General features: G+C 64.7%; 13 protein-coding genes across 13 annotated transcripts; 6 read left to right on the top strand and 7 right to left on the bottom strand.

Moving 5' to 3' along the window:
• Nucleotides 1–359: 359 nt before the first annotated feature.
• JCM10292_000558 (uncharacterized protein) lies at nucleotides 360–3016 on the top strand (the record flags this gene model as incomplete). The annotated part of the gene is made up of 13 exons (XM_076649461.1): nucleotides 360–427; nucleotides 500–665; nucleotides 727–824; nucleotides 885–1420; nucleotides 1477–1577; nucleotides 1661–1696; nucleotides 1759–1827; nucleotides 1886–1922; nucleotides 1984–2151; nucleotides 2214–2328; nucleotides 2389–2456; nucleotides 2618–2815; nucleotides 2895–3016. The coding sequence occupies 13 exons, from the start codon at nucleotides 360–362 to the stop codon at nucleotides 3014–3016; spliced, it is 1782 nt and encodes a 593-aa protein (XP_076505052.1).
• Nucleotides 3017–3517: 501 nt separating this feature from the next.
• Nucleotides 3518–5344, top strand: JCM10292_000559 (uncharacterized protein; the record flags this gene model as incomplete). The annotated part of the gene is made up of 1 exon (XM_076649462.1): nucleotides 3518–5344. One exon carries the CDS (start codon nucleotides 3518–3520, stop codon nucleotides 5342–5344), a length of 1827 nt encoding a protein of 608 aa, XP_076505053.1.
• Nucleotides 5345–5665: 321 nt separating this feature from the next.
• Nucleotides 5666–6879, bottom strand: JCM10292_000560 (GPALPP motifs-containing protein 1; the record flags this gene model as incomplete). The annotated part of the gene is made up of 3 exons (XM_076649463.1): nucleotides 5666–5881; nucleotides 5999–6249; nucleotides 6336–6879. The coding sequence occupies 3 exons, from the start codon at nucleotides 6877–6879 to the stop codon at nucleotides 5666–5668; spliced, it is 1011 nt and encodes a 336-aa protein (XP_076505054.1).
• An 82-nt stretch (nucleotides 6880–6961) lies between these two features.
• Nucleotides 6962–7360, bottom strand: TFB5 (TFIIH complex subunit TFB5; the record flags this gene model as incomplete). Its single annotated transcript, XM_076649464.1, has 4 exons — nucleotides 6962–7021; nucleotides 7078–7207; nucleotides 7269–7284; nucleotides 7342–7360. The coding sequence occupies 4 exons, from the start codon at nucleotides 7358–7360 to the stop codon at nucleotides 6962–6964; spliced, it is 225 nt and encodes a 74-aa protein (XP_076505055.1).
• Nucleotides 7361–9134: 1774 nt separating this feature from the next.
• Nucleotides 9135–9874, bottom strand: JCM10292_000562 (uncharacterized protein; the record flags this gene model as incomplete). Its single annotated transcript, XM_076649465.1, has 3 exons — nucleotides 9135–9697; nucleotides 9749–9793; nucleotides 9871–9874. The coding sequence occupies 3 exons, from the start codon at nucleotides 9872–9874 to the stop codon at nucleotides 9135–9137; spliced, it is 612 nt and encodes a 203-aa protein (XP_076505056.1).
• A 167-nt stretch (nucleotides 9875–10041) lies between these two features.
• Nucleotides 10042–11646, bottom strand: BET4 (Rab geranylgeranyltransferase BET4; the record flags this gene model as incomplete). The annotated part of the gene is made up of 9 exons (XM_076649466.1): nucleotides 10042–10070; nucleotides 10132–10299; nucleotides 10353–10424; nucleotides 10481–10564; nucleotides 10621–10875; nucleotides 10953–11140; nucleotides 11207–11334; nucleotides 11456–11581; nucleotides 11644–11646. 9 exons carry the CDS (start codon nucleotides 11644–11646, stop codon nucleotides 10042–10044), a joined length of 1053 nt encoding a protein of 350 aa, XP_076505057.1.
• A 287-nt stretch (nucleotides 11647–11933) lies between these two features.
• On the top strand, nucleotides 11934–12329 carry JCM10292_000564 (Dabb family protein; the record flags this gene model as incomplete). The annotated part of the gene is made up of 2 exons (XM_076649467.1): nucleotides 11934–12122; nucleotides 12189–12329. The coding sequence occupies 2 exons, from the start codon at nucleotides 11934–11936 to the stop codon at nucleotides 12327–12329; spliced, it is 330 nt and encodes a 109-aa protein (XP_076505058.1).
• A 99-nt stretch (nucleotides 12330–12428) lies between these two features.
• JCM10292_000565 (uncharacterized protein) lies at nucleotides 12429–14089 on the bottom strand (the record flags this gene model as incomplete). Its single annotated transcript, XM_076649468.1, has 2 exons — nucleotides 12429–13278; nucleotides 13338–14089. The coding sequence occupies 2 exons, from the start codon at nucleotides 14087–14089 to the stop codon at nucleotides 12429–12431; spliced, it is 1602 nt and encodes a 533-aa protein (XP_076505059.1).
• Nucleotides 14090–14539: 450 nt separating this feature from the next.
• JCM10292_000566 (uncharacterized protein) lies at nucleotides 14540–16149 on the top strand (the record flags this gene model as incomplete). Its single annotated transcript, XM_076649469.1, has 6 exons — nucleotides 14540–14981; nucleotides 15050–15223; nucleotides 15332–15445; nucleotides 15504–15608; nucleotides 15682–15774; nucleotides 15839–16149. The coding sequence occupies 6 exons, from the start codon at nucleotides 14540–14542 to the stop codon at nucleotides 16147–16149; spliced, it is 1239 nt and encodes a 412-aa protein (XP_076505060.1).
• A 224-nt stretch (nucleotides 16150–16373) lies between these two features.
• JCM10292_000567 (ubiquitin carboxyl-terminal hydrolase) lies at nucleotides 16374–18166 on the bottom strand (the record flags this gene model as incomplete). Its single annotated transcript, XM_076649470.1, has 10 exons — nucleotides 16374–16505; nucleotides 16578–16610; nucleotides 16697–16892; nucleotides 17004–17090; nucleotides 17196–17307; nucleotides 17452–17508; nucleotides 17579–17697; nucleotides 17759–17860; nucleotides 17939–18038; nucleotides 18130–18166. The coding sequence occupies 10 exons, from the start codon at nucleotides 18164–18166 to the stop codon at nucleotides 16374–16376; spliced, it is 975 nt and encodes a 324-aa protein (XP_076505061.1).
• Nucleotides 18167–18247: 81 nt separating this feature from the next.
• Nucleotides 18248–18863, top strand: JCM10292_000568 (EMI1 family protein; the record flags this gene model as incomplete). The annotated part of the gene is made up of 3 exons (XM_076649471.1): nucleotides 18248–18446; nucleotides 18511–18712; nucleotides 18779–18863. 3 exons carry the CDS (start codon nucleotides 18248–18250, stop codon nucleotides 18861–18863), a joined length of 486 nt encoding a protein of 161 aa, XP_076505062.1.
• Nucleotides 18864–19258: 395 nt separating this feature from the next.
• JCM10292_000569 (aminopeptidase P family protein) lies at nucleotides 19259–21841 on the top strand (the record flags this gene model as incomplete). Its single annotated transcript, XM_076649472.1, has 11 exons — nucleotides 19259–19470; nucleotides 19523–19555; nucleotides 19612–19653; nucleotides 19722–19884; nucleotides 19947–19995; nucleotides 20055–20198; nucleotides 20256–20638; nucleotides 20698–20919; nucleotides 20990–21303; nucleotides 21383–21468; nucleotides 21531–21841. The coding sequence occupies 11 exons, from the start codon at nucleotides 19259–19261 to the stop codon at nucleotides 21839–21841; spliced, it is 1959 nt and encodes a 652-aa protein (XP_076505063.1).
• Nucleotides 21842–22033: 192 nt separating this feature from the next.
• RAD7 (UV-damaged DNA-binding protein RAD7) lies at nucleotides 22034–24599 on the bottom strand (the record flags this gene model as incomplete). The annotated part of the gene is made up of 7 exons (XM_076649473.1): nucleotides 22034–22114; nucleotides 22211–23184; nucleotides 23291–23437; nucleotides 23504–23669; nucleotides 23729–23929; nucleotides 23995–24411; nucleotides 24498–24599. The coding sequence occupies 7 exons, from the start codon at nucleotides 24597–24599 to the stop codon at nucleotides 22034–22036; spliced, it is 2088 nt and encodes a 695-aa protein (XP_076505064.1).
• Between the last annotated feature and the right edge of the window lie 77 nt (nucleotides 24600–24676).

Below are 24676 nucleotides of genomic sequence, written 5' to 3' on the forward strand. Positions count from 1 at the left end.
AGGCTCGGCTCCTCCGCTTTCTCCTGCTTGGCAACCCGGCTCCGTCTCTGCGTCCTGCTTCTGATGCCCATGCGCGCCGCTTGTCTCGGACCAAAGGCTACCTCGGCGAAATGGGCAGATCGCCCTTTTGCCGTGCCCCGAGCTTCGAGCGCGCTCACGACGAGTCGCGCACTCCGGTCACTGCTTTCAAGACTCGTTAGAGGTACATCCGAACGACGGCCTGCGCAGAAGCCCGCGAGGCTCCAAATGAACCACTCTTGAGGTCGCCGTTAGCTATTCCGGTCTGGTCGGGCAGCACGGCGACCGTGCACTTCACCTTCCCCTCCTCCACAACCTGCCTGCTGGAGGCCAGAGCGCGTATGGGCGACAACTACAAGGACTACAGCCGGAGGACGGCACATGTCGACCACTCAGCGCACCCGGACGCGTGCGCTCCGACCACTGCCTTCTGTTCGCCGATCCCCACTTCGGCTCGCTGACCTCGACTTTTCTTGCCCAGCGCGCACGAGTCGGGCGGTAACACTCGGGGCATGCGAGATGAGAAGAACTGGCAAGATTTGAGCACCGGCGACTTGGAGCGCGCTGCGCAGGACAACCACGATCGTCCTTTGGGCACTTTGGTCGGAGACTGGCACGTAAAGGATGAGGATGGGCAAGACGACGGGGTGCGTTGATGCTATCCGACTATTCCATAGTCCTGGAGCTGACGGTAAAGCGGTTTTGCAGTATCTTACTCGCTCATCGCCTTTCGGTGCTCCTGTTCACGACACTGAATCCGGCGACGTAGGAAGGGCATACGGTCGGCCGGAGGATCATGCGGATACGTGAGTACTTCCAGTGGCTCGTGGGCCGGCTGTCGAACCTGACACGCGCCTGTCGACCAGGGATGATCCCTTCGCCTCCAGGCGGAATGTGGATCAGCTGCGCTACGCGCCTGCGGCTTCTGCGGCTTCTGGCGCACACGACTGGTTCGCAAGGTCCAACAACTTTGCTGCGACGACAGACGACCGGTGCTTTGTTCACGAGCTGCCGCGCCCGAACTACCCGACCCAGACCTTCTACCGCCGCTGCGTGCTAGCCGGCTTTCAGCTCGCATCGGCGATCGGCACATCGCTAGCGTTCTTCCTTGTCGTCGGGCTGTCGCTCTTCACCGCCGGTTGGCACAAGGTCAACCCGTTCCACAAGGGTCCGCCACGCGCGCGCGTCGAGCGCGAGTACGCCGAGCGGGTCTCGGGCGAGCGCTACTCTGCGCGTGCGGCGTACTACGCCGAGTATTGGGGCTGGCGCTGCGAGGACGTTGATGTCGAGACGGAGGACGGGTTCGTGCTGCGTGTGCACCACCTCAGCGATCCCAAGCGCGAGAAGCCCGGTCCGCCCGTCATCCTCCAGCACGGCATCTTGTCCAACTCGGTCACCTTCAGTGCGTACGGCTCGAAGCTGTGTCGAGTACCTGGCTAATTCGCCTGTTCTGCGCAGTGGTCAACGAGGAGCGCTCGCTCGCGTTCTGGTTGCTTGAGCAGGGCTACGATGTCTACTGCTCGAACATCCGTACAAACATCCGCATGCCGCACCGCACGGTTCGCACTTTCATGCTTATCGTATACAAACTTGCAAGGCCTGCTGACGCGGCTCCCGACGTGTCCAACTCTGCGACATGCAGTGGCCCCGTTCCGACCCGCGATACTGGGCCTGGGGCGTGCGTTGCCCGTCTTCCCTGTCGTCGACTGAGCACGACTGACACCGCGATGCACCTTACAGGTGAAGGACATCGCAATGTACGACCTGCCCGCCATTGTCGACTATGTCGGAAAGAAGACGGGTCTCAAGGTGCGCAGCTATGCCTTGCTTTCTACCTTGCGGATCATCGACTGACCCGTCCCTGAAGCCCGCCTACATCGGACACTCGCAAGGCTGTGGAACTAGTGCATCCGCTCCGCCTCGCCTTATCGTCGTCTGTCCCTCCGCTGACTCTCGTCCTTTCAGTGTACATTGCCCTCTCACGCGGCGTCCGCCCCGACCTCGGCAACAAGCTGTCGTGCTTCATCTCGCTCGCACCGGCCGTCTATGCCGGTCCGTGCTTGCGGCACTTCCCCTTCTCGCTCATGCGCCGCTTCGCCAAGTCGCGCAAGGTGTGGAGCCTTGTCTTTGGTGGTGCGTCTCCTATCCGCATGTTCAAAGACAAGCTCGCAGACTGACGAGGGAGAGGGCGACAGTGCGCGAGTTCATCCCGGCCATCTCGCTCTTCCAGCGGTACCTCCCCGGCTGGCTCTTCGGACACCTCGCCAATCCGGTCTTCGCGTTCATCTTTGGCTTCCACGATCACAACTGGTAAGCTTATGTCTTCATCGACCCGGGGAAGAGTGGAACTGACTGAGACGGATCGAGCAGGCTCAAGCGTCAGGTCCCGAAGTTCTTCCGCACTGTTGCGGTGCCAAACAGCTCGGAATTGCTCTTCTGTACGTCTCAGGTTGCGTTCCTTTTACCGACTTTTGAGCAGTGCACTGACTGGATTACTGCTTGCCCGCAGACTGTGCGTCTCGCTGCCTCGGCCTCCTCTGGCTCGCCGCTCGTCCGCCCATTGCTCGATTGCCTAGACTGACGCTTTGCACCTCGCCAGACATGAGCATCTTCAGCTACAAGAACTGCGTCTTTGACACGACAACGACCGAGCCATGGTTCCCGCCGTCCATGCCACCGCTCGCAATCTTCTACGGCACCCTCGACACGCTCGTCCTGGGCAAGCCGCTCGTCGAGCGCATCCGGAGTCACGAGCCGCACGTACGCCTGGTCAAGGCCGTTGCCCTGGAGAACTACGGTGCGCCCCGGCACTGCCCTGTGCTTGTCTCGACTCGGACTGACGGTCCCGCTTGCTGGGCTCGTCTGCGCACACACAGAGCACCAAGACCCTATCTGGGCGCACACGGCCATCAAGGAGGTGTACCCGGGCATCCTCGAGGTGCTCCAGCAGACGGGACCGCCGGCTTCCGCGCGGAGAAAGGTTGAGCGGGCTTACTAGCGCCGGTGAACGGTGACTCTACTTGCTGCGCCTGCTCGGTAGGACTCTGTACTTTTCCCTATGTAACCTGTTGGACCCCTGCGCTGTCGAGTGGGCGGATGAGAACGAGAGCCGCGAGGAAAGGATGGTCGGGCGTCTTTCAGGCGAAAGACGAGCGGTGGGCGTTGTCTTGCGGCCAAGTGCCCGCCGGGCCTGAGGGCTTGACGCCATTGCACACAAGACGGAGCGAAGGTGCGGGCATCCTGGAGCGTCTGTTCGGGCTCGAGTGCGGGCAGACGTTGGCTCCTGGAAGATGCGCGTGCTTCGTGTGCCTCCCCTTCGCCGTCGTCCCGCTCTCTCCTCCGAGCGAGCGCAGGCGCTGCCCCAAAAGCACCGTAGAGGTGCACTCGGACCCACACAGGTGCGCACTGCTCGCCCCGCGGTGCTGCCGTCGCTCGACCCTCGCTTCCCCGTGCTGCGAGCTGAACCTGCTCGCCTCCTCCCGCTGACACCGCAGCAGCCATGCCGCCGTGGTCGCCGTACGAGCACGAACAGCCGCAAGTGTCCACCTCTGCGTCGCCCCGCAAGCCCGCGTCTCGCGCACACAAGTCGTCGTCGCACCCTCTCACGCCCAACCCGACGCCGCCTCCCTCGCAGCCCGCAACCGCTCCGGGCTCGCCCGAGTCCTCGCACTCCGCCCAGAACCTCCCACGGATCAGCCCGATCCGGTCGGGCCTCGTCGAGGGGGGCCTCGCCGACTCCCCTTTGTCGCCTTACTCCGAGTCGGGTGGTACGGGCGGTAGCAGGCGCAGACGCGCGGGAGGCAAGACCCGCTACGAAGACACTGGCGACGTCGTGATGGACGATCGCACAGCGCCAAGATCCGCGAATGTGTTCTCGCCCATGCGGGACCTCGACGAGTGCGGGCAGCCGTGGGAACCGTCGACTTCGGCAGGCTGCAGCTCGTCCCGTACCGCCACGCCGAGCCGCGCCGAGGGCAAGCGTATCTCATCGCATGCGTCCGTTCTGACGACCGTCTCGCGCAAGACGGAGCGGCGCCATGTCCGCCTGTCGCTCCCTTCGATCGACCAGCTCTTCGACGAAAGTCGCTACGACACCGCCTCGCCTGCCGCGTCTCCCGCTGCTCGGACGCCCAGGAGTGCGCTCTCTCCCGCGCGCTCGGTGTCACGAGCGCGGTCACCGTCGGCCGCAACGTCGAGGACGCGCTCCCCTGCGGGAATGCCTCGCCGTTCCTCGCTGTCAAAGAGTCGCTCGTATCGCCGTTCCGCCACCAAGTCCGAATCATTCCACTCGTCGAGCAAGCCTTCGACGGGGTCACGCTGGCGCGCTGCGTCGGCGACCTCGATCGGCCCTGCAACTTCGTCTCCCTTCTTCCGCCGCTCGTCGACCGCCTCTAGCCTCATTGTACAGCGCCGCCAGCCCCCACTGAGTCCGCCAAAAGACGACTTCGACTTCATCTCGAGCTCCTCCTCCGTGCCGTACCTACAGCCGCTCGTCAACGCCTTTGCGCTCTTCGTCGTCGCGGCTGTAGGCGCGGCGACCATCACAGCCGTCCTTGCCGCCTCGTTCAGCCTTACCTTCTACGATGACTGCACCCGCCGCATGGGCTACGTCCAGCGCCGCATCGGCGGCAGCATCGAGGGCGTGCGCGTTGGCGTCGAGCGCATGATCGGGAACGCGCGCGGCGCGCTCGACATCGCTGTCCGCGCCGCGAGCTCGACGCGGATCACGCGCGAAGCCAGCATCGGAGCGGAGCAACTCGGTGCGGGAGGACTCAAGCCCGAGGAGGAGGCGCTGCCGAGCAGCGGAAGCGGCAGGGCGAAGCGCTCTCGCACGACGAGCGCGCAAGCAGAGGGATCGAGCACGGCTTCGCCAACGAAGCGCCGCCGCTCGTTCTTCCGCTCGCACACCGCCTTCACCCCCGTCGACACTCCGTCGCCTTCGCCCTCGCCTACTCCTCCCGCCCCTTGCACGCCCGAGGACACGATGGACCCGGGCTGGCGCACCGACGACGACGCCCTCCCGTTCGAGGTGCCCAACTCGACGCCGCACCGCTCGCGCGCCGCTTCGCCGCAGCGCTCGCGCCAGGCGAGCGGGAGCGCGAGCGGCCCCAGGTCGACGCCGACGATGAGCGGCCCGTCGGCGCTCCCGCCCCGGCCGCACCTCGCCGTGCTCATCCCGTCGGTCCTCCTGGCGCTGCTGTCGACGCTCGTCAAGGTCCTCATCGAGGCGTGGAAGCGCCGCGCGGCGGCGAATGAGGCGGCGAAGCCTCGCGCGGGAGGCTCATCGCGACGCGGGAGGACGCCGCAGAAAACGCCTGCTTGGTGAGGTTGCTGGCCCCCTCCGCTAGACTACTCGCTCCGGTCTCCTCGCCCGACAGTACACAACTTCGTCTTTCCAGTCTCCTCGTTGACTACGCATGTTCATCCTCTTCCCAGTCTGTCTCGCATCAGTACCGTACATTCCCCCTGCCTGTCTCCGCCCTGTTGATGTCCTCTCATTCGCTTGTCTACTCTTGCACCCCCCTCAAAACCCTCAAGCTCTCTCTCCCTCTAGCTGACCGCCCAGCATGCCTGTCACGAACGACATCTGTAGCTCGCTCGCACCAAAACGTAATACACGCCGCCCGCCCGAACTTGCTCGCTCAAGCTACATGAACGAGCCGCCCGAGAAGCGCCCTCCGAGCCCCTTGGCGTTCTTGATGGCGTTGGCGCGCTGGCCGTCGTCCATCAGTCGCCCGCCGACGCCCATCATGCTGTCGCGGTCCCAGATCTGGGTCGGCGCGCGCTCGTCGTCGGCGTTCTTGGGCTTGGACTTGAGGTCTTTGGTGTGCTTGTCCACCAGAGATTCGGACCGGGCGGAAGCCTGCGAACGGGGAGCGGAGCGTCAGATCCTGGAGCATCTGCGGGCCAGACAGGCGTGCGGATTGTGCTACACAGCGAGGAGCACCATAGCACAAGCAGAGAACGAAAAAGGACGCACGTTGTGTCGCTCGACCTCTGCGCGCAACTGCAGGTCGCGCAGCCGCTTGCGCCGCGCATCGTCCGACTCGTCCTCGACGGGGGCGTTCTCGGCCTTGCGTTTGCGCCCGAGCATCTCGTCCTCGAGGCGCTGCTGGCGCTCGGCGGGGGTCTCGGTCCAGAGCGTCGACGGGCCCGACTTGGCTGCAGAGGCGGACTGGGCGGCCTTGCCCGTGGCGAAGCCGCGAGACTTGAGCTTGGTCGTGTCGATCGCTGGCGTCCACAAGATGAATCTGTCAGCTGTCGTGGTGCGCAGGAGAAGCGCAGACCAGTTGAGCAAGAGCCGAACGCAGACGCACAGCTAAGCAAGTCCATCTCCTTGGGCGGGACGAGCATCCACTCCTCGCGCTTGACCTTCTGGTCCTCCTTGTCCCGCTTGGCCTGCTCCTTCTCGCGCTCCTCGCGCTCGCGGAACTGCCGCGCGCCCTCGTTGTCGTCGACCGTGTACCCCGCCGGGAGCGGCATCGGCCCAACTGCATCGTCGTCGTCGTCCTCGTCGTCGTACGCCCGCCGCGAGCTGTACCCTGGCGGGAGAGCAGGACCGACGGAAGGTCCTGCGCGGGCCTGAGCGAGGTGTGGCGGGAGTTGTGGCCCTGCAGCCGCCGCTGCGGGAGGGCGAGACGGGCCAGCGACTCCCTCGGGCAGCGACGGTCCAGCGACGGGGCCCTTGGACACGCGCTCGGCAGCTAGCTCGGGCGGGAGCGCAGGGCCGTAGTCATCGTCGTCGCTGTCGTCGGCTCGAGGAGGAGGAGGTGCGGGGCCGACTGATGAGGACGCAGACGGGCCGGGAGAGGGTTCGCGGGCACGAGTGAGGTGCGGAGGGAGCTCTGGGCCGATTCCCATGGCAGCAGAGTCCGTAAGAGAATGCGCGAGTGGATACAACAAGCGGAAGAAGGCGAGACTACAACTTGGAGAGGACAAGGAGCTACTCCTCCTCGGCTTGCAGCGGGTTCCAGTGGTTCGCTTCGAGCGCGAGCTCGAGGTCCTGCACACAACTGAGTCAGTCTTGCGGTCAAAGGGGCGCAAGAGGCGGGAGTGCACGTCTTTCACCCGCTCGACTGCCTCGGGAGAGATGAGGACATGCGTCTCGTCGAGGTCGGCAATCACGAAGCGCCGGTTCGAACGGTTCTCCTCGTCGAGCTGCAGCAGGATCTGCTTGACTGCGGGATCGCTGCGAGATGAGGGCGGGTCAGGACCAGCGCCTCGAGGTGAGGTGGGGCGGTCGGGCACACCAAGTCACGAGCACGCCTGCGCGAGTCGACAGAGGTCAGAAGTAATTCGAGAAGGTGACATCGAGCAGCACACCTCGTGTCGCTTTCACCATGCTGTCATGTGCTGACGGTTGAAGGACAGCTGTGAGCGGAAGGAGGGAGAGTTGCGCGTGTGCGTCGTCGACTTCGACATCTCCCTCAGGAGCGAGACTCTGCTTTGAAATACAAAAAACTATCGAAACAACGTACTGGCGCAACGGGCACGAGAAGGAGTGTACACTCGTCTCTTGTCTCCCACTTCGTTCCGTGTGTCTTCGTCTGGACTGGCTTCATCCGACTCGCTGCACACCGACGATTCCGACGAGCTTGCCGAAGTGCTTGATATGCTCGCCGAACGCTTGAACCGGGCAGGTCTCGCTGTTTCGGCCAGAGAGGCTGCGGTTCGAGCTGGCCGGGGAGAACATTCGGTTTGTTCGGCAGCGTGATGCGCGCGCCAGTAACGCCAGATCCGCCTGCGAGGGTGAACGGTCATGAGTTCGGTCTCCTCGCACACGGTGGGAACGCTCGACCAACAGAAGGACCAGGTCAAGCGCGAGCAGAGTCATCAAGCCGGCGACAACGACGACGACAGTTGAGATGACAGGTATCTGCGCGGCGCACACTTCTGAGTACAACATCTTTGAGGAAAAGCAGGGATAAGCAGGGAAGGGTACTCACAGAATCGGAGCCCTGGCTAGTGTACAACGCGCCGGCGTAGAGGAAGACCAGTTCTTCGGGAAGGGCAAGGCAGCTGCCTTGCATGCAATCTTGCCGGTTAGCTGGTTCTACTTGGCCGCAGCATCAGATACGGTAAATTGACGCACAGCGCCAGAAAGTAGACCCAGAACTGAACGCCGATTGTCGCAGCCACAGCCGTGATGATGCGCCCGGGGAACGCGGAAAGGCGCATGCACACGAGACTGTCTCAAAGCGCCGTCAGGATGCCGATTCCGTTGCGGTATTGCCCTTTCCCGTGTCTTCGCAGCATAGGCTCGAGACACGCAGGACCCACTCAAAGAGATTTGCGCCGCGAACAGAACGGGCAAACAAGGCATAGACGGCGTTCTCATTCTCGACCCTGTTGTTTCAATGGAAGCCTCAGCGGTCAATGAGGCGCCCACTCAGCGCGCAAGGAGAAGAGACTCGGACGCACCGCTCCGCTCGCTTGCGCAGAAACGTCCTGAAGGCCAGGAAGCACAGCGTCTCCCCAAGCAGCGTCCCGCCCAGCGCGATTGGCATGCCCTGTACAAAGCCCCAGATTGCTCCTGTCGCAACGACCGTTACGGCGTGCCCTCCTAGCGGTGGAAACTCGACGGCAACGAGCACGGCAACAGGTACGAGCCAAGAGAAGCGTGCCGCCACGATCGCTTCCCGACGGGGTTTGACAAAAGCTAGGATGTCGGAGCGAAAGATGGCGGCGAGGGAGGCGACGGCGACAAAGGCGACGAAGAGGAGCCACCAGTCTGCTTGTGAGAAGGGCCCAAAGTCAGCTCGCATTTCAGCGAGAGCGACATCGGAGAGACTCACACCAGTAGCGCAAGCTGCGTGCCTTGCGCAGCAGTGCTAGCCATTTCGTCCGTCGCCAGACGCGCCAACCCGCCTTCGCTGCTTCTCGGTGATCTTCGCGCACGCCACGCCACCAGTGAGCGACGCCCATGCAGCACAGCAAGTACCGCGTGGACCCTCGGAGTGGTCCAGCAGAAGGAAGCGTCTGTCGGCAAGGAAGGCGACAGGAGAGCGCGGGGCATCCGCGGAAGAAGCACGCGACATGGTCTTCCAAGCGGCAGAAGGTACAGAGTCGGAATGCTGGCCCGCTCGCGCGAAGGAAATGAAGTCGGTGTGTATCCTTCATAGCGGCACGGACGCGACCAGCGCCCACTCCTCTGGTCTCCCCTCGCACCGCCAGATCTGCACCTCGCTCACGTCCATCCCGTCGTGCCCGCGGATCTCACACCGCTCCTCGCCCTGTCCCACTGTCTGCTCGAGCACGCGCACCTCGCGCTCATCGACGAGCGAGCGCATGAGGAACGCAGCCTGGCGGTCGGGCGTGTCGACACCGTAGGCGAGCGACAGGTGCGGCATGTAGTCGTCCGCCTTGGCTGCTGCCTCTTCGGGCAGCAGCGCCTCGCGCACGGCGCGTCGCAGGGACAGGAGCGGCTCGTCGTCGCGGATGTGCGCGAAGAGGTACTGGAAGAAGACGCCCTGCTCGGCTTTGCTGCCCAGGCGGGTGAAGCGCAACTCGAGTGGTGCCGTATGAGATGCAGTGCGCCAGGACTGGATGGCTTGCTCGAGGCGTGCGAGGATGGGAGGAAGCGGGGAGGAAGTGGGGAGACCCGAGAGGAGCGTGACGTGAGGACCGAAGCGCGGGCAGTCGTGCCGCTTCGCGAGGTCGTCGATGAGCCCGCCTAGGTCTGTCCTCTAGCCGTTAGCCGGCTGCAGGCGAGCGTGTGGACGAGACGCACCGGACGAGGTTGACGGATCTGAGGGAGCGAGCCAGAGAGCGAGGCCTGTGAACGAGCCGAGCGCGGGTACTAGCACTTCAGTCAGAGGCAAATAGGGTCATGGCAGCGGGAATCAAGTGCACCCATGCCGAGACGAGCGAAAGGTGCGGAGCGGAAGAGGCACCGCAGAGCAGGAGGAGGCCACGCTAGACTCGCGCAAACCCTCTGACGAACGACAGGACGGAGATGGGGTCGAACGACGTCGAGTCAAATGCAGATGCGAGCGGACAGACAAGGATGTACAACAGGAAACACTATCGCCGCGCCGGGATGATGCGCAACCCTGCGAGTACCGCAATGTGTCAGCGCCTGTGTATAGGCCAAGTCGACGGAGGTATGCGCACGCAGATCCTCGTACCGTGCCCTGCGCATCGGGTCGACCTCCTTCAGCTTGTCGAGCATCTCGGCGCACGCGACGTTCAGCTCGTCGCGTTCCTGCCGAGTCGCCTCGCCTTCGGACTCGAGCAGGCGGACGAGAAGACCCTTGTAGTAGACGAGCGAGTCGAGGCACCCTGTAACGACAGATGTGAGCAGCGTATTGTGCGAGAGCTTGCGAGAAACGTACAGCGGCTATCGGGCTCCTCCTCCAGCAGCTCCTCAATGCATGCGATTTCTCGCCGCACGATCGGTACAGTGCCTGTATAAGACAGCTTGTCAGCGATGTACGCGATGAGCCGCGCAGGCGGAATGCACCGTCTCCTACCAGCCATCGGTGGTACAGCCAGGCGCTCTGATCGTTCGGGTCCGACCACACGGCCTGTTTCACGAGTTCAAATTCTGCAAACACAGATTGTGAGCGAGTGAAGCGGGGCAGGAAACAGCAGACGGCGCACCCTGCTCAACCCGGTCGACCCGCTCCTTCGCCTCCGGTCCCCACTCCTTCTCCTCCCACAGTTTCGCCAGCAGCTTTGTGCGGTAGTGCCATGCGCTGAAGTTGCTAAAGTTGGCCGAGATCTTGCGCGTCGTAAAGGCGAGTTCGGATTCGGTTGTCGGAGCGGGAAGAGGCTTGGTGCGAGGAGTCGGGGTGGCAGACGAGGCGAGGTCAAGGATGGACGAGATCAGATAGCGGCGATAATCCCAGCTGTGGACTGGGCGTGCCCAACAACCCGTAGGTCAGTGCACATGCTTTTCTGCGGCGCAGACCAGGCAAGTTGAACGGACGCACAGTTCCGCCCGTCCTTCTCGAGGTACATTTCGACCATCTTGATCTCCATCCCCCAATCGGCGTCCGGCATCGTCTCGAGCACCCACTTGCGGTGCTCCCACACGCTGTAGTTCTTCGGGTTGAGCTTGAGTGAGCTGTTGGTCAGCTGCAGGTCGCCTTCGAGGACCTGCTGCCGCGTCGGCGCGTCGCTGCGGACAACGTCGTCTCGTCAGTCGATTAGAGTCAACTTGCTCAGCTTATGAGTGGCAACACACGCGTCTTTGAGCGGTCCATCGAGCAGAATCTGCCGCCGGATGCCCCACCCCGTCTGAAACTCGGGATTGAGCGACAGCAAGCGGGTCGTCGCTTCGAGCGCTTCGTCCGAGCAGTCGTGTGATGCAGCCTGTATGATGAGAGCGGAATCCAGTCAGCATGAGCCCGGCAGAGAGAGCAATGCTCTCATCAGTTAACATCCTGTGCGTCGAGCGAAGCAGCCTCATGACAGAGTTGAAGCGGCCACGTACGCGGTCCTGCACGTCCTTGAGCAATGCGCGGTACTCCTCGATGCGCTTGAGCTCCTTCTCGCGCTTCTTGCGCGCGACCTCCTCCGAGTCCGGGACGGGCGGGATCCGCGAGCGCTTGACGCCGTGCTGGAGCAATCCGAGAGAGCGGGTCAGCACAGGGATGCTCACATGCTGCGTACAGAACTGACCATGCTGTCAACTCCGGCGTGCGTGCGGGGTTGCGAGGTTGCGGTCCGAGGTGGAGCGGCGAGGAGGATCGGGTGTCGCTAGGGAGCGCAAGCGCGATAGGTCCTCGTTGGGCTCTGCCGATCCGCGCAAGCGAGGTCACGAGTCGGCCAGAACGGCGAAGCACGAGCTCGACGTGCGCAAGTGGAGGCGCGATCAAAGTGCCGGCTGGAGGCTGACAGCGACGGCAACGCGGATCCAGCTCGCCGCTCTCCTTCCTGCCGTTCACTCGTGCACTGCATCCACCGTCGCAATGGCCCCAATTACGCACGTCCTTTCATTCAAGTTCAAGGAGTCGACCTCGGACGCAGAGAAGCACCTCCTCGCTTCGTCCATGATGGCGCTTCAAGATCAGTGCCTCTTGCCCGACTCGAGTGCCAAGTACCTCACAGTGACAGGCGGCAAGAACAATAGCCCCGAAACGTTTGACAAGGGGTTTGACGTGAGCGGTTCCCTTCGCTTTAGGCCGTTCAACGTGATGCTTAGAACGCTTTCCTCGACTCCGCAGTGCACCTTTGTGGTCCAGTTCGACGAGAAGGACCGCCAATATTACCTCGACACGGACCCGGCGCACCAGAAGTTCAAGGAACTCGTCGGACCGCATGTCGAAGACATCTTCGTATTCGATTTCACCCCTGGAGTCTTCTGAACGGACGTACTCCCCGTCCCTTAATCCTCTTCTCTGTAACGCTAGTGCCGTCATGATCTGGTAGCAAGAGAGATACACCACTCTAGGGAGTCAGCCGTCTCATGCGCCCTCCCTAAACCGCTTCCAGCTCCTCTCCCTTCCCTCATCGCGCCAGTCGCGCTTCTCCCCCGCCGCTCCACCAGCTCCTCCTCCTAGCTGCTCAACGCCGACAATGAGCGGCTTGCTGCCCAACCCAGGTCGCGCCTCGCCCCCTCCCCCGCCTCCCGCTCCTGCTCGTCCCCCACCGCCAACGCCGTACGTCCTCGCCTCGACGAGCGTCCCGAGACCCGCGCCGCTCCCGCTCCGCGCTCCCAGCACACCAGGCCCAGCGCCGGACCCGCCCAGCTTGGACAGCAGTTTCGCGCCGCGCGAGTCGTGCGCGAACGGGTCCCCCACCGGGGTCGCTCGCGCCGACGCGGCGGCGGAAGAAGCCGTCGCGCCTGGAACGGCAAAGAACGGGCTCGGAGCTGCTGCTGCTGACGCTGCGGCAGCTGCGGGCGGCGCGCGGCGGGGAGCGGGAGGCGCAGACGACGAACCGGCGTCGCGCTGCCGACGGGCCGCGGCGCGGTCGATGAAGGCCGGTTTGGCTGGCGGGTGGGAGGGCTTCGAGTCGCCCTTGGCTGGCGACGAGGCGGTCGTGCCGTTTGAGGGCGAGGAGGACGAGGAGGCGGAAGTTGCGGAAGAGGGCTTGAGCAGCTTGGCGCGAAGACCGGCCATCTGGTCCCGCCGGTCCTGCTCCTTCTGCTCCTTCGTCTTGGTCAAGAAGGTCTGCTTCGTCGAAGACTTGTCCTCGCTTGGTGTGGCGATGAGCGGGATCAAGTTGGACGAGTCGGATGCGACAGAGCAGACCGAGCAGGCGAAGGAAGCGTGGATGTGTACGCGGAAGGTGGTCGAGCCGGCGCGAAGCGTGCTGCGGGAGTGTCAGGTGAATTCGAGGTCACCAGTGAAAAGACTTGGTAGCCGCCGCACTCAAAGTGGTGCAGTCGATGCGGCACGCTCGCGACCTTGGGTTCAGACAGGCGGATCTCGCGATCCCCGCGGTCGCTGCTCAGGAAAGTCCCGTGCGTGCTGGCGTTGTCCACGACGGCCCAGTACCCTCCGTCTTCGGTCTCGGGGTCCAGCGCCCAGAAGAGCGTACAGTGCGCCTTTGATACGGCGAGTTCGCGCAGGCGGATCCGCCGCTCGAACGACTTGTCGCGCCCGATGGACACGGGCTCGCCCGGGTCGATCGAGGCGACGCACTGTGTCGAGGGCAGTACAGTGCTGTCTGGTCGCTTGTCGACTACGAGGCGGAGGAGCGGGGCTTTGGCGAGAGGGTCGGGAGGAGCGGGAGCATCGTCGTCGTCCGAGCCGGGCCAGACTTGTTCTGGCGGGACTGCGTCGAACGCCGGGCCGTCGTCGTCGTACTGGAGCAGCTGGCGCCCCTGCCCTTCTCGTGCGCCACGCTTGTCACCCTCGTGCACCTCCTCCTTCGCCGGATCCGCCTTGTCTGCGGACCTCTCCTCGTCCGCTTGGTTTGCGCGTCCCATTTGCTCGGCGGCACCGCGCTCTGTAGCCCCGCCGTCTTCCTCTTGCACGCCGTCTGCGTACTCCCAGGTCCCGTCAGGCTTGGGTTTGGCCCACTGCCTCGTGAGCGCATTGAAGTAGAGGCCGTAGGCGGGCGCCCACTGCCACGCCGAAGTGGAGGGAGCCTGTACGGGTTCTCCGTCGTACGGCAGCATGCCTCGCAAGCGAGAGAAGCGCGAGCTGGTCGGTGGTCGACCTTCGGAAGCGAGAGGTGGTGCCGGTTGCACCGCGACGCCTGCCTTTGCGACGAGGGAAGAGCTCGGGCAGAGCACAGACACAGTCTGCAAGACTGGCAGAAGCTCCGCCTGCTGTCCTCTGCCCCCTCCCGCGGCCCCGCTCGGCCCCCCTCTCCTCCTCGACATCATCGCTTGCTCGTGCCCGCTGCTGGCCCGCTCGACGTGCGGATCGAGCCCGTGTGCGCGTGTCGCAGCTGCTCAGGACCTGTGTGACCTCGCTCGCACCCGCGCAGACACGCTGTGCGCGCTAGCACCGCCTCTGCTGCGTCCAGACTTAGCGCGTGCAAACGGTGCCCGCACCCTCGCGACCCGCGCGTCCGTCTCCTTCCTGCCACTCGAGCGTGTCGCTTTTGCTGCTGGTCGTACACGATGCTGCTCCACTCGACGCTCCTGCTCTCGCTCCTCGCCGCGTCGGCCAACGCCGTCTCGTCGCCCACGCCCGCTGCCTCGTCGCCTCGCCTCGCACGCCGGCAGGCTTCTGCGACGGGATCGCAGAACGGCGCAGCGGCCGGGTCAAGCGTCACCGCCGCGCCGTCTTCGAGTGCGACGGCCACGGCGGGGGGCGAGTCGGCGGGCGAGGGAGGAGGAGCCGGCGTCCCGCTCATCTCGCGCACGTACGCATACGATCAGATCCCGTACAAGGTCGACCCGTACCAGTCGGAGCGCGGTCCGCAGTCCGGATACAACCAGTGCAACGAGACGACGGCCGGCGACGACGCCCTGTGCCAAACGCTCGTCGCCAACGACATCAAGGACTTCTGTCTCTGGGGCAGTGCTTCGACCGGGAACCAGCTCGACGTGATGGGTGACGGTGCGTTCTTGTCGTGCTCCACTCGCGCTCGAAGGCCATCCTGAGCCCGCCGCTGTTCGTACCCGTAGTCGAAGCTGCCGTCGTCGCCTACTGCACGCTCGACGAACACGGCGCGCGTGTCCTCAAGCCAGGCGCGCTCACGGCTGTGCAGGTGCTCAAGACCGAGGCGTACACCCAGTGGACGGGCATCATCGACCAGACGGCGCTCCATCTCACGGCAGACGACGAGGGAGGCGAGCTCGGTGAGTGCAGCGTTCTCGATCACAGTGGAGCGACAGCCGACTGCACGACCGCCTCGTGCCTGTTTCCTCTGGCGTCAACGCGCGCTAACGCTACTGCGCTGTCCGCAGACCCGCACGGCGCAGACCTCCTGGGCAATCCGCTCGGTGGCTTGGTCTACTCGACCAATCTCCCCGGCGGCGACAACAGCACCTACGTGCAGGCCGGCGACTGGAACATGTTCAGTACGTGCAGTTGCTGGACGGGTTACGCGAATACAAGCTGATCGCCAGCGACTCGCAGTCGGCGCCGGCTTGTGGTGCCTGAAGCTCTGCGACAAGGACTACCTCGAGCGCACCGGCACGCGCTTCTGCGAGAACAAGTACGACCGCATGGGCTGCACGTACAGTGCGTCTTGCTTTCTCGCGCCCGCCCGCTCTACCGCCTGATGGACTCACACTTATATTGCTGCAACGCACAGACATGCCCGCGTCGTACAAGGACAACGAGTACAGCGTGTGCGATTCTGAGCTGCAAGACGTCGTCGGCGTCTACACCGCCGACAACGGCCAAGGTGCGTCTCTCGCCCGCCTCTTTCCGTCTCCTCGTCTCGCTGACCTGCCTGGCTCGCAACCCAGTCTCGACCTACTCCCAGCCGCCCGAGGGCACCGCCCCGAACCCGCCGTACCAGCCGCGCATCCCCTCGACGTCCAACTGCCAGACGTACGCCTCGACCGACCTGTGGCCCGCCTCGTCGACCACGTCGGCGCCCTCGGGGAGCAGCACGTCCGGCGGCGGCTCGCCGGCGACGCCGTCGAGCGGGAACTCGCAGCAGGACGACAGCAGCAGCAGCAGCAACCAGCAGGACGGCGGGAGCGGCGCAGCCGCACTCGCCGCGTCGGTTGGCTTCGTCGCGCTCGTCGCAGGGTCGCTTGCCGTCCTCGCCTAGTGCCGCACTTTTATACAGACACTGTCCCGCATACCTCACTCTCGTCGTGTCGCTCGAGTCTGCGCCGCAGGTAAGCCTCCGTAGACACTGTTCCTCCCTCGTTATGCACTCCCCGTCGTTCAGCCGCTGCGATGACATGCTGGCCATGCTTCCCACCACTCCCGACAATCACAGAGAGTCGAGTCTGCAAGCTCTCCGCTCTTGATAGCAGTAGGGAAGTCGCCCTAGTCCTCCTCCATGACCTCCTCGCCCTTTGCCCTCCGCTCCGCGATCCGCTGCTTCATCTTCTCCTTGGCCTCGGCGATCTGCGGCGCGAGCTTGCCTTGCTTGGCCAGCTCGGTCAGGAGGGCGTGCACCTGAAAGTGGAATGCGTCGCAGTGCGGTCAGATCGCCGAGCTAAACGGAGACAGCGAGGAGACGAGACGGACCAGGCCAATGTAGTTGTGTCGTCGCAGCGTATTCTGCAACGGACGAGGGCGTTCAGTACAATGTTCGTGCTCGGCCAACAGCCACACGCAAACAAGGCCCAAGTAGCCTCGAGACGCACCTCGGTCTCCCAATCCTTCAACCTCTCGTCAATCGCGTCGAGCTTCTCGCGCGCGTCAAACGCCTCGGCCTGGCGCGCCTCGTCCCCCTCGGTCTCGGCAAGGAGTTTTCGCAGCGCCGCGCGCCGCCCCGTCACGGCCATCAGGTTGAACATGACCTCGCCGGCGGGGTAGGTCGCGATGCGGCGCTCGAGGACTCTGCGGTCCGTGTGAGCGCGTCAGTACCTGACATGCGGGAGGCAGGGCGGGGCGCAGGCCTGCAGAGCCGGTAGCGCAGCGATGAGGGACGCGAGGGGAGCAGGGACGCACTCGCGAGCGTGGTTCGTCCAGTTTTCGGGTCCACCAGGGATCGGGCCGTGCGAGACCGGCTGCGGCTTCAGACCATCTAGCTCGTACCTGGTGCGGACAGCAGAGTCTCAGCGGCAGTCGCGCATGATCTGCGAGACCGGCGACAGGGAGGACGCCGGTCCCTTGGAGGACGAGCGAGAACCGGGAACGCACAGCTTGTCGCCGATCGGGAGGTACGCGATAAAGTGGTACGCGTCTTCTGACTCGTCCTGCGGGCGGTGCTCCTCGAGGTGGAACGGGTCGCTGCGTGCGAACGAGTTGTGCACTGCGGGGGCGAGCGTCAGTCGCTCGGCCGAAACCGATTGGTGACAGAGCTTTGCGTGTGCCTCTCGAGAGTGTCCAAGAAGCAGCAGCTGTCCAGCACTGGAAGGTACCGTTCGCTGCACTGGGCGGGACAGGCTCGACTGACCTTCGCGGATCTTTTCGCTGTTGCTGATCGTCCAGCCGCGCGTCTCCGGATCCAGACCTGCACATCAGACGCACAGCCATACTCAGTACGAGGTGAATAATGGGCGAGTCTGACGGGGAGGACCCACCCTCGGAGAACGCCTGCAGGTTGCCCAGCTCCTCGCCCAGCTGCACGTCCGGACTGCGGATGTTGAGCGTCGCATTCAGCAGCGCGATACTCGCGCAGGCGTTGTTGATGACCTGGTGCCTGCGACGATGCTCTAGTGTGAGCAGCGGCCAGACAGGATGTTGAAACGGCAGCGACGCACGCGAAGTAGTGCGGCCCTTCGGGCTCTTCGAGCTTGCCGTCCATTGTGGCGGGGTCGGCGTGTCCGACCCACTTGAAGAGGAAGATGAGCGCATAGACGGGCCTGTGCGGTGCAAAGAAGCAGGCGGTCAGCCCCACTTGGGTCCGGACGAAGGGAAGAGGAGCACAGGCCCAGACGCACGTGAGGTCCCGCAAGAGCGCTTCGTCGAGGCCCCAGAGCTCCTCTACCTCTACTCCGCGCACGCCCAGCTCGTGCAAGAGCCCCGTGAAGACGCCCGGGTCTGCGGAGTCGAGCAAAGCGATGAGGCAATCAAGCGCGACACTGTCAGCGTGGGCTGCTGTCGGGGTGTGAGCAGACAGAAGAGAGCGCACCAGACTCAGTCAAGCTCCAGCCAGCAGAGTCCGACATGGTCAGCGCGAGGAGAGAGTGTTCAAGGAGCGAAGGACGAGGTTGACCGCATCCCACTCGCTCCCTCTCGCACTGGCGGGCATGTTTGGCTTCGGGGCGAAGCGAGAGCAGGCTGGAGACCCGGCAGGAGCAGCGGCAGTCCCTCCCGCGGCGGTGCCAGCCCCTCGCACGCTCGAGTCGGTCGTCGAGGAAGAGCTGCCGATCCAGCGCCACGCCGTCGCGATGGAGGGCGGCATGCCCAGCTGCCTGACCCTCTTTGACAACTTTCTCCTGTGCTACTGTCCGTAGAGCGCCTTACCCCCCGCTTGTCGATGATATCCCGCTCACTCTCTCTGTGCACACAGCCCTCGCGTCGCAGATCAAGTCGGTCTACCGCCACGGGACCCCGCGCGACTGCATGCCCAAGTTTGAAGACTTCAAGTTCTGCATGTCGGTCAAGGGGCTTAGCGAGGAGCGCAAGGAGGAGGTCTGGGTCCGCAGGAGGGCAGAGTGGTGGGCTCGCAGGCGCCTCGGCAAGAGCAGCGAGGACGTGTGGGACGCCAGGCAGTGCGTGCAGATCTCTCCATTGTGCGTTCACGCGGAAAGGACGTGCTGACCCTGTGTCGCCTGCAGGGACGTCTACTCCGACCCGCTCGAGGAGAAGCGACGAGCGGCCGCAACAGCTCCGGCCGACCAGGCGCCAGAAGCGACAGCCTAGACTTGCGCTAGCGCCCGCAGGGCTCCATGCGGCCTGGGGTGCGCTGCAGGCCTCAGCTCGCTCTTCGACGCTCTCTCGCCGATTCTCTCTTCGCTCTTACGGCGCCACTGCCTCTTTGGCGGCCCCAGTACCTCTCCAGCATTCCCCGGTTGTTGTCCAGTATCCCTAGCATCGCATGCATCGCACACTTCCACGAGCTTCGTGTCCTTGTCTGTACTGCGTTCATCCGAGAGAGTCTGGTGAGCGCCGGGTGTTGGCCAGCCTGGTCAGGAAGCTCTCGATGCCGTGTACGTCAACGAGCGAGTCGTTCGAGAATCAGCGCGCGAATCAAGGCAGGAAGGAGTCGCCGTCGTCTCCCCACTTGCATCTCTCGCTCCGACCACTTTCGTGCGAAGATGGGCTTCCTCTCGTGCTTGCAGCCGCTCCTCCCCGCCCGCTCCTCTGCCCGCTCTGCCGCCTCATCCGCCGAGAGCCTCCTCGAGAAGGATGCGCGCGACTTTATCGAGCCCTCGCTCCGCCCGGCCGAGGCGGTGCCGAACCGCGTGGGTACCTCTGCGCGGCTGCGAGGGCTACGCGAGGAGATGCAGCGCGCAGGAGTAGATGCATAGTGCGTATCGAGCTCATATTCCGCCTCAATGCGCTGACACACGCGAGTGCAGCATCGTCCCGACCGCCGACGCCCACAACAGCGAGTGAGCCTCGTCTCTCGCCAGTGTAGTGAGCTGCGCTGACGCTTGCATACGAGCAGGTGGGTCGGTCCCTGCGACCAGCGCCGCGCCTGGCTTTCCGGGTCCGTCTCTTTCCCCTCTCGCTCCCCCACCTCGCTCTCGCTCATCCTCTCCCTGGGGGCTCCTACAGCTTCACCGGCTCCGCAGGCGTCGCCGTCGTCACTGCGTCCGAGGCGCACCTCTTCACCGACTCGAGGTACTACGTTCAGGCGGGTAAGGAGCTTGATGCCAACTGGGTGCTCGAAAAGGTTGGGGAGAAGGACGTCAAGAACTGGGACCAGTGGGTGCTCGGCGTGGGTTCTGGCTTCTCGGCAAGAATTTCGAGGGGCTGGACTTAGTGAGACACTGTGCACAGATGCCGAAGGGCAGCAAGATCGGCATCGACGCAACGCAGCTCGACTACGGTGAGCACCGCTCCGTTTCCCTCGTGCCGGAACAGCCGCACTGAGTCTGGCACCTCCAGGCACGGGCAAAGCTTTGCGCAACAAGGCAAACGAGGCGGGCCTTGAGCTCGTCTTCCCCGGCGAGAACCTGGTCGACAAGATCTGGCAAGACCGTCCCGCGCGGTCGCGCGAGCCGATCAAGGTGCACGCGCTCAAGTTTGCAGGTACGCCGCTCAGTCCAGTGTTCCCCAAAGTGCCGCTCGCTCATACGCATGGTACAGGCAAGTCCACGGCCGACAAGCTCTCGGACCTTCGCTCCTACCTGCGCACCTCGCACGCCGCCGCAACATCCTCGTCCGCACCCGCGCCGAGCCCGTCCTTCCTACTCACGACGCTCAACCCGATCGCGTGGCTGCTCAATCTCCGTGGCAGCGACATCCCGAACGATCCCGTCTTTTACGCATACCTCCTCGTCCCGCTCGACGGCGACGTGCGGCTCTGGGTGCAGAGCGAGGCGGTGACGCCAGAGCTGCAAGAGGCGATGAAGGAGATCGGGGGAAAGATCGAGCCGTACGAGGAGGCGCTCGAGGCGCTGGGCGGCGTGCAGGGCAAGGTGGTTGCGGATGCGAAGATCAGCTGGGCGGTGGTCGACCGGGTCGGCGAGGTGCGCGGCTTTCCTCCGATCTCTCTTCTGCACTCTCTGATCCGGACGTGCGGACGCAGGACAACCTTGCGATCGTCAAGTCGCCGGTCGAGGCGGCCCAGGCGATCAAGAACGAGACGGAGCTCGCCGGCTTCCGCGCGGCCTACCTCCGCGACGGCGCCGCGTGGGTGCGCTGGCAGGCCTGGCTCGAGGAGCAGCTCGCGCGGGGGAGGACGGTCACCGAGTGGGACGCGGGCGAGGAGTTGACGCGGTACCGCGAGAAGCAGGACAACTTTGCCGGTGTGAGTTGCGCGGTCCTGTCCTTTGTTTTTGCACCTCCGGCTCCGCTCATGTTTCTCATTCCTTCTGCAGCTCGCGTACGAGAACATCTCGGCCACGGGCGAAAACGCCGCGTTGCCGCACTACGAGCCGTCCGAGTCGCATCCCGTCTCCATCTCGCTCTCGTCGCCGTACCTGAACGACTCGGGCGCGCAGTACCTCGACGGCACGATCGACACGACGCGGACGATGCACTTTGGGCGCCCGACGGCCGAGCACCGCCGCGCGTACACGAGGGTCCTCCAGGGTCACATGGCCGTCGACAGGCTCGTGTTTCCCGAGGGCACGACGGGCGAGCAGGTCGATGCGCTGGCGAGGGCGCCACTGTGGAGCGAGGGCATGAACTAGTGCGTGCTGGACGATCCCTTCGCTGTGGTCATGAGCCGCGTCTCGCTCCAGCTGACGCGAATCCGCCGCTGCTCGCAGTGGTCACGGGACGGGGCACGGCGTCGGCGAGTACCTCTCGGTCCACGAGACCCAGGTCGGCATCTCGCACTCGCTCAGCTACTTCAGTGCGTTTTGTCCCTCTCTCCCGGGCCGCACCTGTTCAAGCCTGACCCGATCTCCCTCGCAGACACGCCCTTCGTCCCCGGCCACATCACCTCGAACGAGCCCGCGTACTACGAGCAAGGCTCGTACGGCATCCGCATCGAGAGCGTCCTCGCCGTCGCCGAGGCGCGCACGCGCCGCCAGTTTGGCACGGCGCGCTGGCTCCGGTTCGAGCGGCTCACGGTCGTGCCGATCCAGACGAGGATGGTCGAGTGGGGATTGCTGTCGCGCGAGGAGAGGAAGTGGCTCGAGGAGCACAACCGGACGTGCAGGGACAAGCTGCTGCCGCTCGTGCAGGGCGACAAGAGGGCCGTGAGGTGGCTCAAGAAGCTGTAGATGTCGGCGCTGATCCTAGACAACTACCAATTTCTCTTGCGAAATCGCCAGAAATGAGGGAAAGCGGCATGACACGAGAAGACCCAGAGCGGAAGTGGAAGCTACAGAAACCCGAAGGAGAACCAAGGCGAGGCGAGACACGAACCGGAACGACAGATGAGAAGAGGTACAGACAGGTGCGGAAGAGGATGCTCAGAGGTGACCCTCCCACTTGATGTTGCCCGGCAGCTCGGTGTGCATAGCGTTCTCGAGCCCGCGAAGCTGCACGCCAGCCTGCACAAGGAGAGCGAGCGTCAGGACATCGCTATGCAGCACTCTGTGGTCCGCCGATATGCGGCGCAAGGTGCAGGAGGAAGCGAAGCGACGCACCTTTTTCGGCACCTCGCTCGTCACGCGGTTGTTGCCGTGGAGGAAGAGCACCTTGAGCTTCTTGCACCGATCGAGCACGTGCTTGACGAAAAAGTCGTCTACGGCGCGCACAAAGCTCACGTCGAGGACCTCGAGCTCGGGCGCGTGGTCGGCGAGGTGGAACAGCGCGTCCGAGTCGAGGTCGTCGCACGAGTGCAGGTTGAGGTGCTGCAGCGTCTTGCCCGAGTGGGCGAGGAGCGCGCGCAGGGCCGACGGCGCGAGCGTCGAGACGCGGTGGAGGTTGAGCGTGTGCAGGCCGGGCGAAGCCCACGGACCGAGCGGCGGGAGCGTCTCCTTGACCACGGGGGCGGCCTCGCCTGTCTCGGCGGCCGCAACAGGCGGCATAGCCACGTCGGCGCCATCGGCGACAGCCGGAGCGGCGTCCTGCTGAGGCTGCTCATCCGGCGGCGCAGCGCCGCTACCCGCACCCTCATCGCCCTCGGCCTGCTTCTCCTCGGGAGCCGAGTCGCCCGCAAAGAGCGCCTCGATCCCCTCGGTCTGCACCTCCCCACAGTCCTCGATGCTCAAGCTCCTGAGGCGCGGGCAGAAGCGCGCGACGCCCTCGGTCAGGACGCGCTCGGTGAGGAGCTCGTTCCCGTCGAGCGTGAGCGTGTCGAGCCCGGCGCCGACGCGGCGCAAAAGCGCAATGACGTCGTCGTCCTCGAGGACCTGGCCCTGCGGCGTGCCGAGGCGCGAGAGGTCGAGCGAAGCGAGGTGCTCGAGCGGGTGCAGCGCCGCGAGCGACGCGCCGGTGAGGCGCCCGATCTCGGACAGCGTGAGGTGCTCGAGCGTCGCGTTGTGCGCCACGAGCTCTTCCAGCGCCGCGTCGTCGAAGCGCGCCGACATGCGCAGCTGGAACGTCGAGAACGAGGGGCGGTCGGTCCCGCACTGCGAGAGGAACTCGACCCACTTCTTGGCCGTGACGAGGTACGGCGCTGCAGACTGGAGTTTATCAGCGACCCTGCTTTCGAAGACAGCGAACAACTCTCATGCAGCGTGACCTGCAGAGGCATTCGCAGCGAGAGAGAGGTGCCGACAGACCGTAGAGCGAGAGGTGCCTGAGCTCCTTGAAGCCCTTGAGCCACGCGTCAATGACATCGTCGTCGAGCCTGCCGCACAAATTGAGCGCGAGGCGCTCGAGGTGCGGGCAGAAGACGGCGATCGAAGCGAGGTCCTGGTCCTTGACATCTATTCGCACAGGCACTCGTCGTCAGCCCGGAGCGAGAGAGACCGAGCGCGCAGGGTGATACGCACTCGTGCAGTCGTACAGGCGCAGCTCGCGGTGCGACACGTCGAGGAAGAGCTTGAGGTTGTGGCCCGTCAGCGCGCGGTTCTTGCACACGACTCGCGCGGCGCGGTCGAGGTTCTTGTGCCCGATGTCGCCGAGGGCTTCGACGTCCTCGATGTACTGGCCGATGAGCTGTTCCCTCCCATACATCAGCGAAGGCAGGCGGAGGGCGGGAGAAAGGAAGAGCGCACGGCGACGCAGGTCTGTTGGAGGGTCGGGACGGGCGTGTAGAGCGTCTCGATCTCGGCCTTGACGGCCTTTTTCTTGACGGGCTTCTTCAGGCCCTTGCTCGCGCTGGGGAAGGTCGCGCGCTGCTCGATCGACTCGCCCGTCGACTCGCTCGTGCAGGGCGAGCAGAGGAGGCCGGCGCCGTGTGGGTTCGAGGCCGTGTACTGCCAAGGCGTCCTCCGTCTGTCAGTCGCGCTCCTTTTGGAAAGTGGAGTGAAAGTGAGCACACCTTGGAGACGGTGAACTTGCGGCCGCACTGTGCGCACACGGCAATGGCGCCGGGCGTGCGGTCTTCGTAGCGGCCCTTCTTTGGCGCGGGGGCGTGCGGGAGCCCTCCGATGGTGAAGCCGTCCTCGTCGACGTCGGGCTTCTTGGCGGCCTTCTTGCCCTTCTTGCCCTTGCTCGACGAAGGGTCGGCGGCAGCCTTGCGCTTGGTGCCGGACGAGGTCGACGCCTCGGCGTTCGCGTCGGTGCTGGCGGCGGGGGTGGCCGAGGTCGAGGCTACGGGCGCAGCATCGGCGTCGGCGCTGGTGAGGGTGACCTGGGCCGAGCTGCTGTCGTCGGCGGGCGGGGTACCAGTGGCGGGTTGGTCCGTGCGGCGGTTCGAGTAGTTGAGACGGGCGTTGTGTCCGGTGATGCCTTGCTCCTGTGGGCGTATCGCGCAGGTCTCGTCAGCCTCTCTGGCGGTGCGTCGAGCGGGGGCTTGCGGGTCGCGAAGACGAGTGTGCGCACGCGGAGGAACGAGGTCAACGCCGAGCGCGGGCCGAGGATGGGCTGCTGGTCAGCCGGGTTGGGGCTGGCGTTGTTCTGCGAGGTCCTCCTGCGCGGGGGCATGGCTGCACGGAGGGCTCTGGTGAGAGCAGCCGAGGCGAGCCCGAGTGGCCAAAGTTGACATCTGGCGCGCGCGCGGT

Source organism: Rhodotorula paludigena (assembly GCF_050403205.1).
Source record: "Rhodotorula paludigena JCM10292 DNA, Rt_paludigena_JCM10292v1_ctg24, whole genome shotgun sequence".
NCBI lineage: Eukaryota > Fungi > Basidiomycota > Microbotryomycetes > Sporidiobolales > Sporidiobolaceae > Rhodotorula > Rhodotorula paludigena.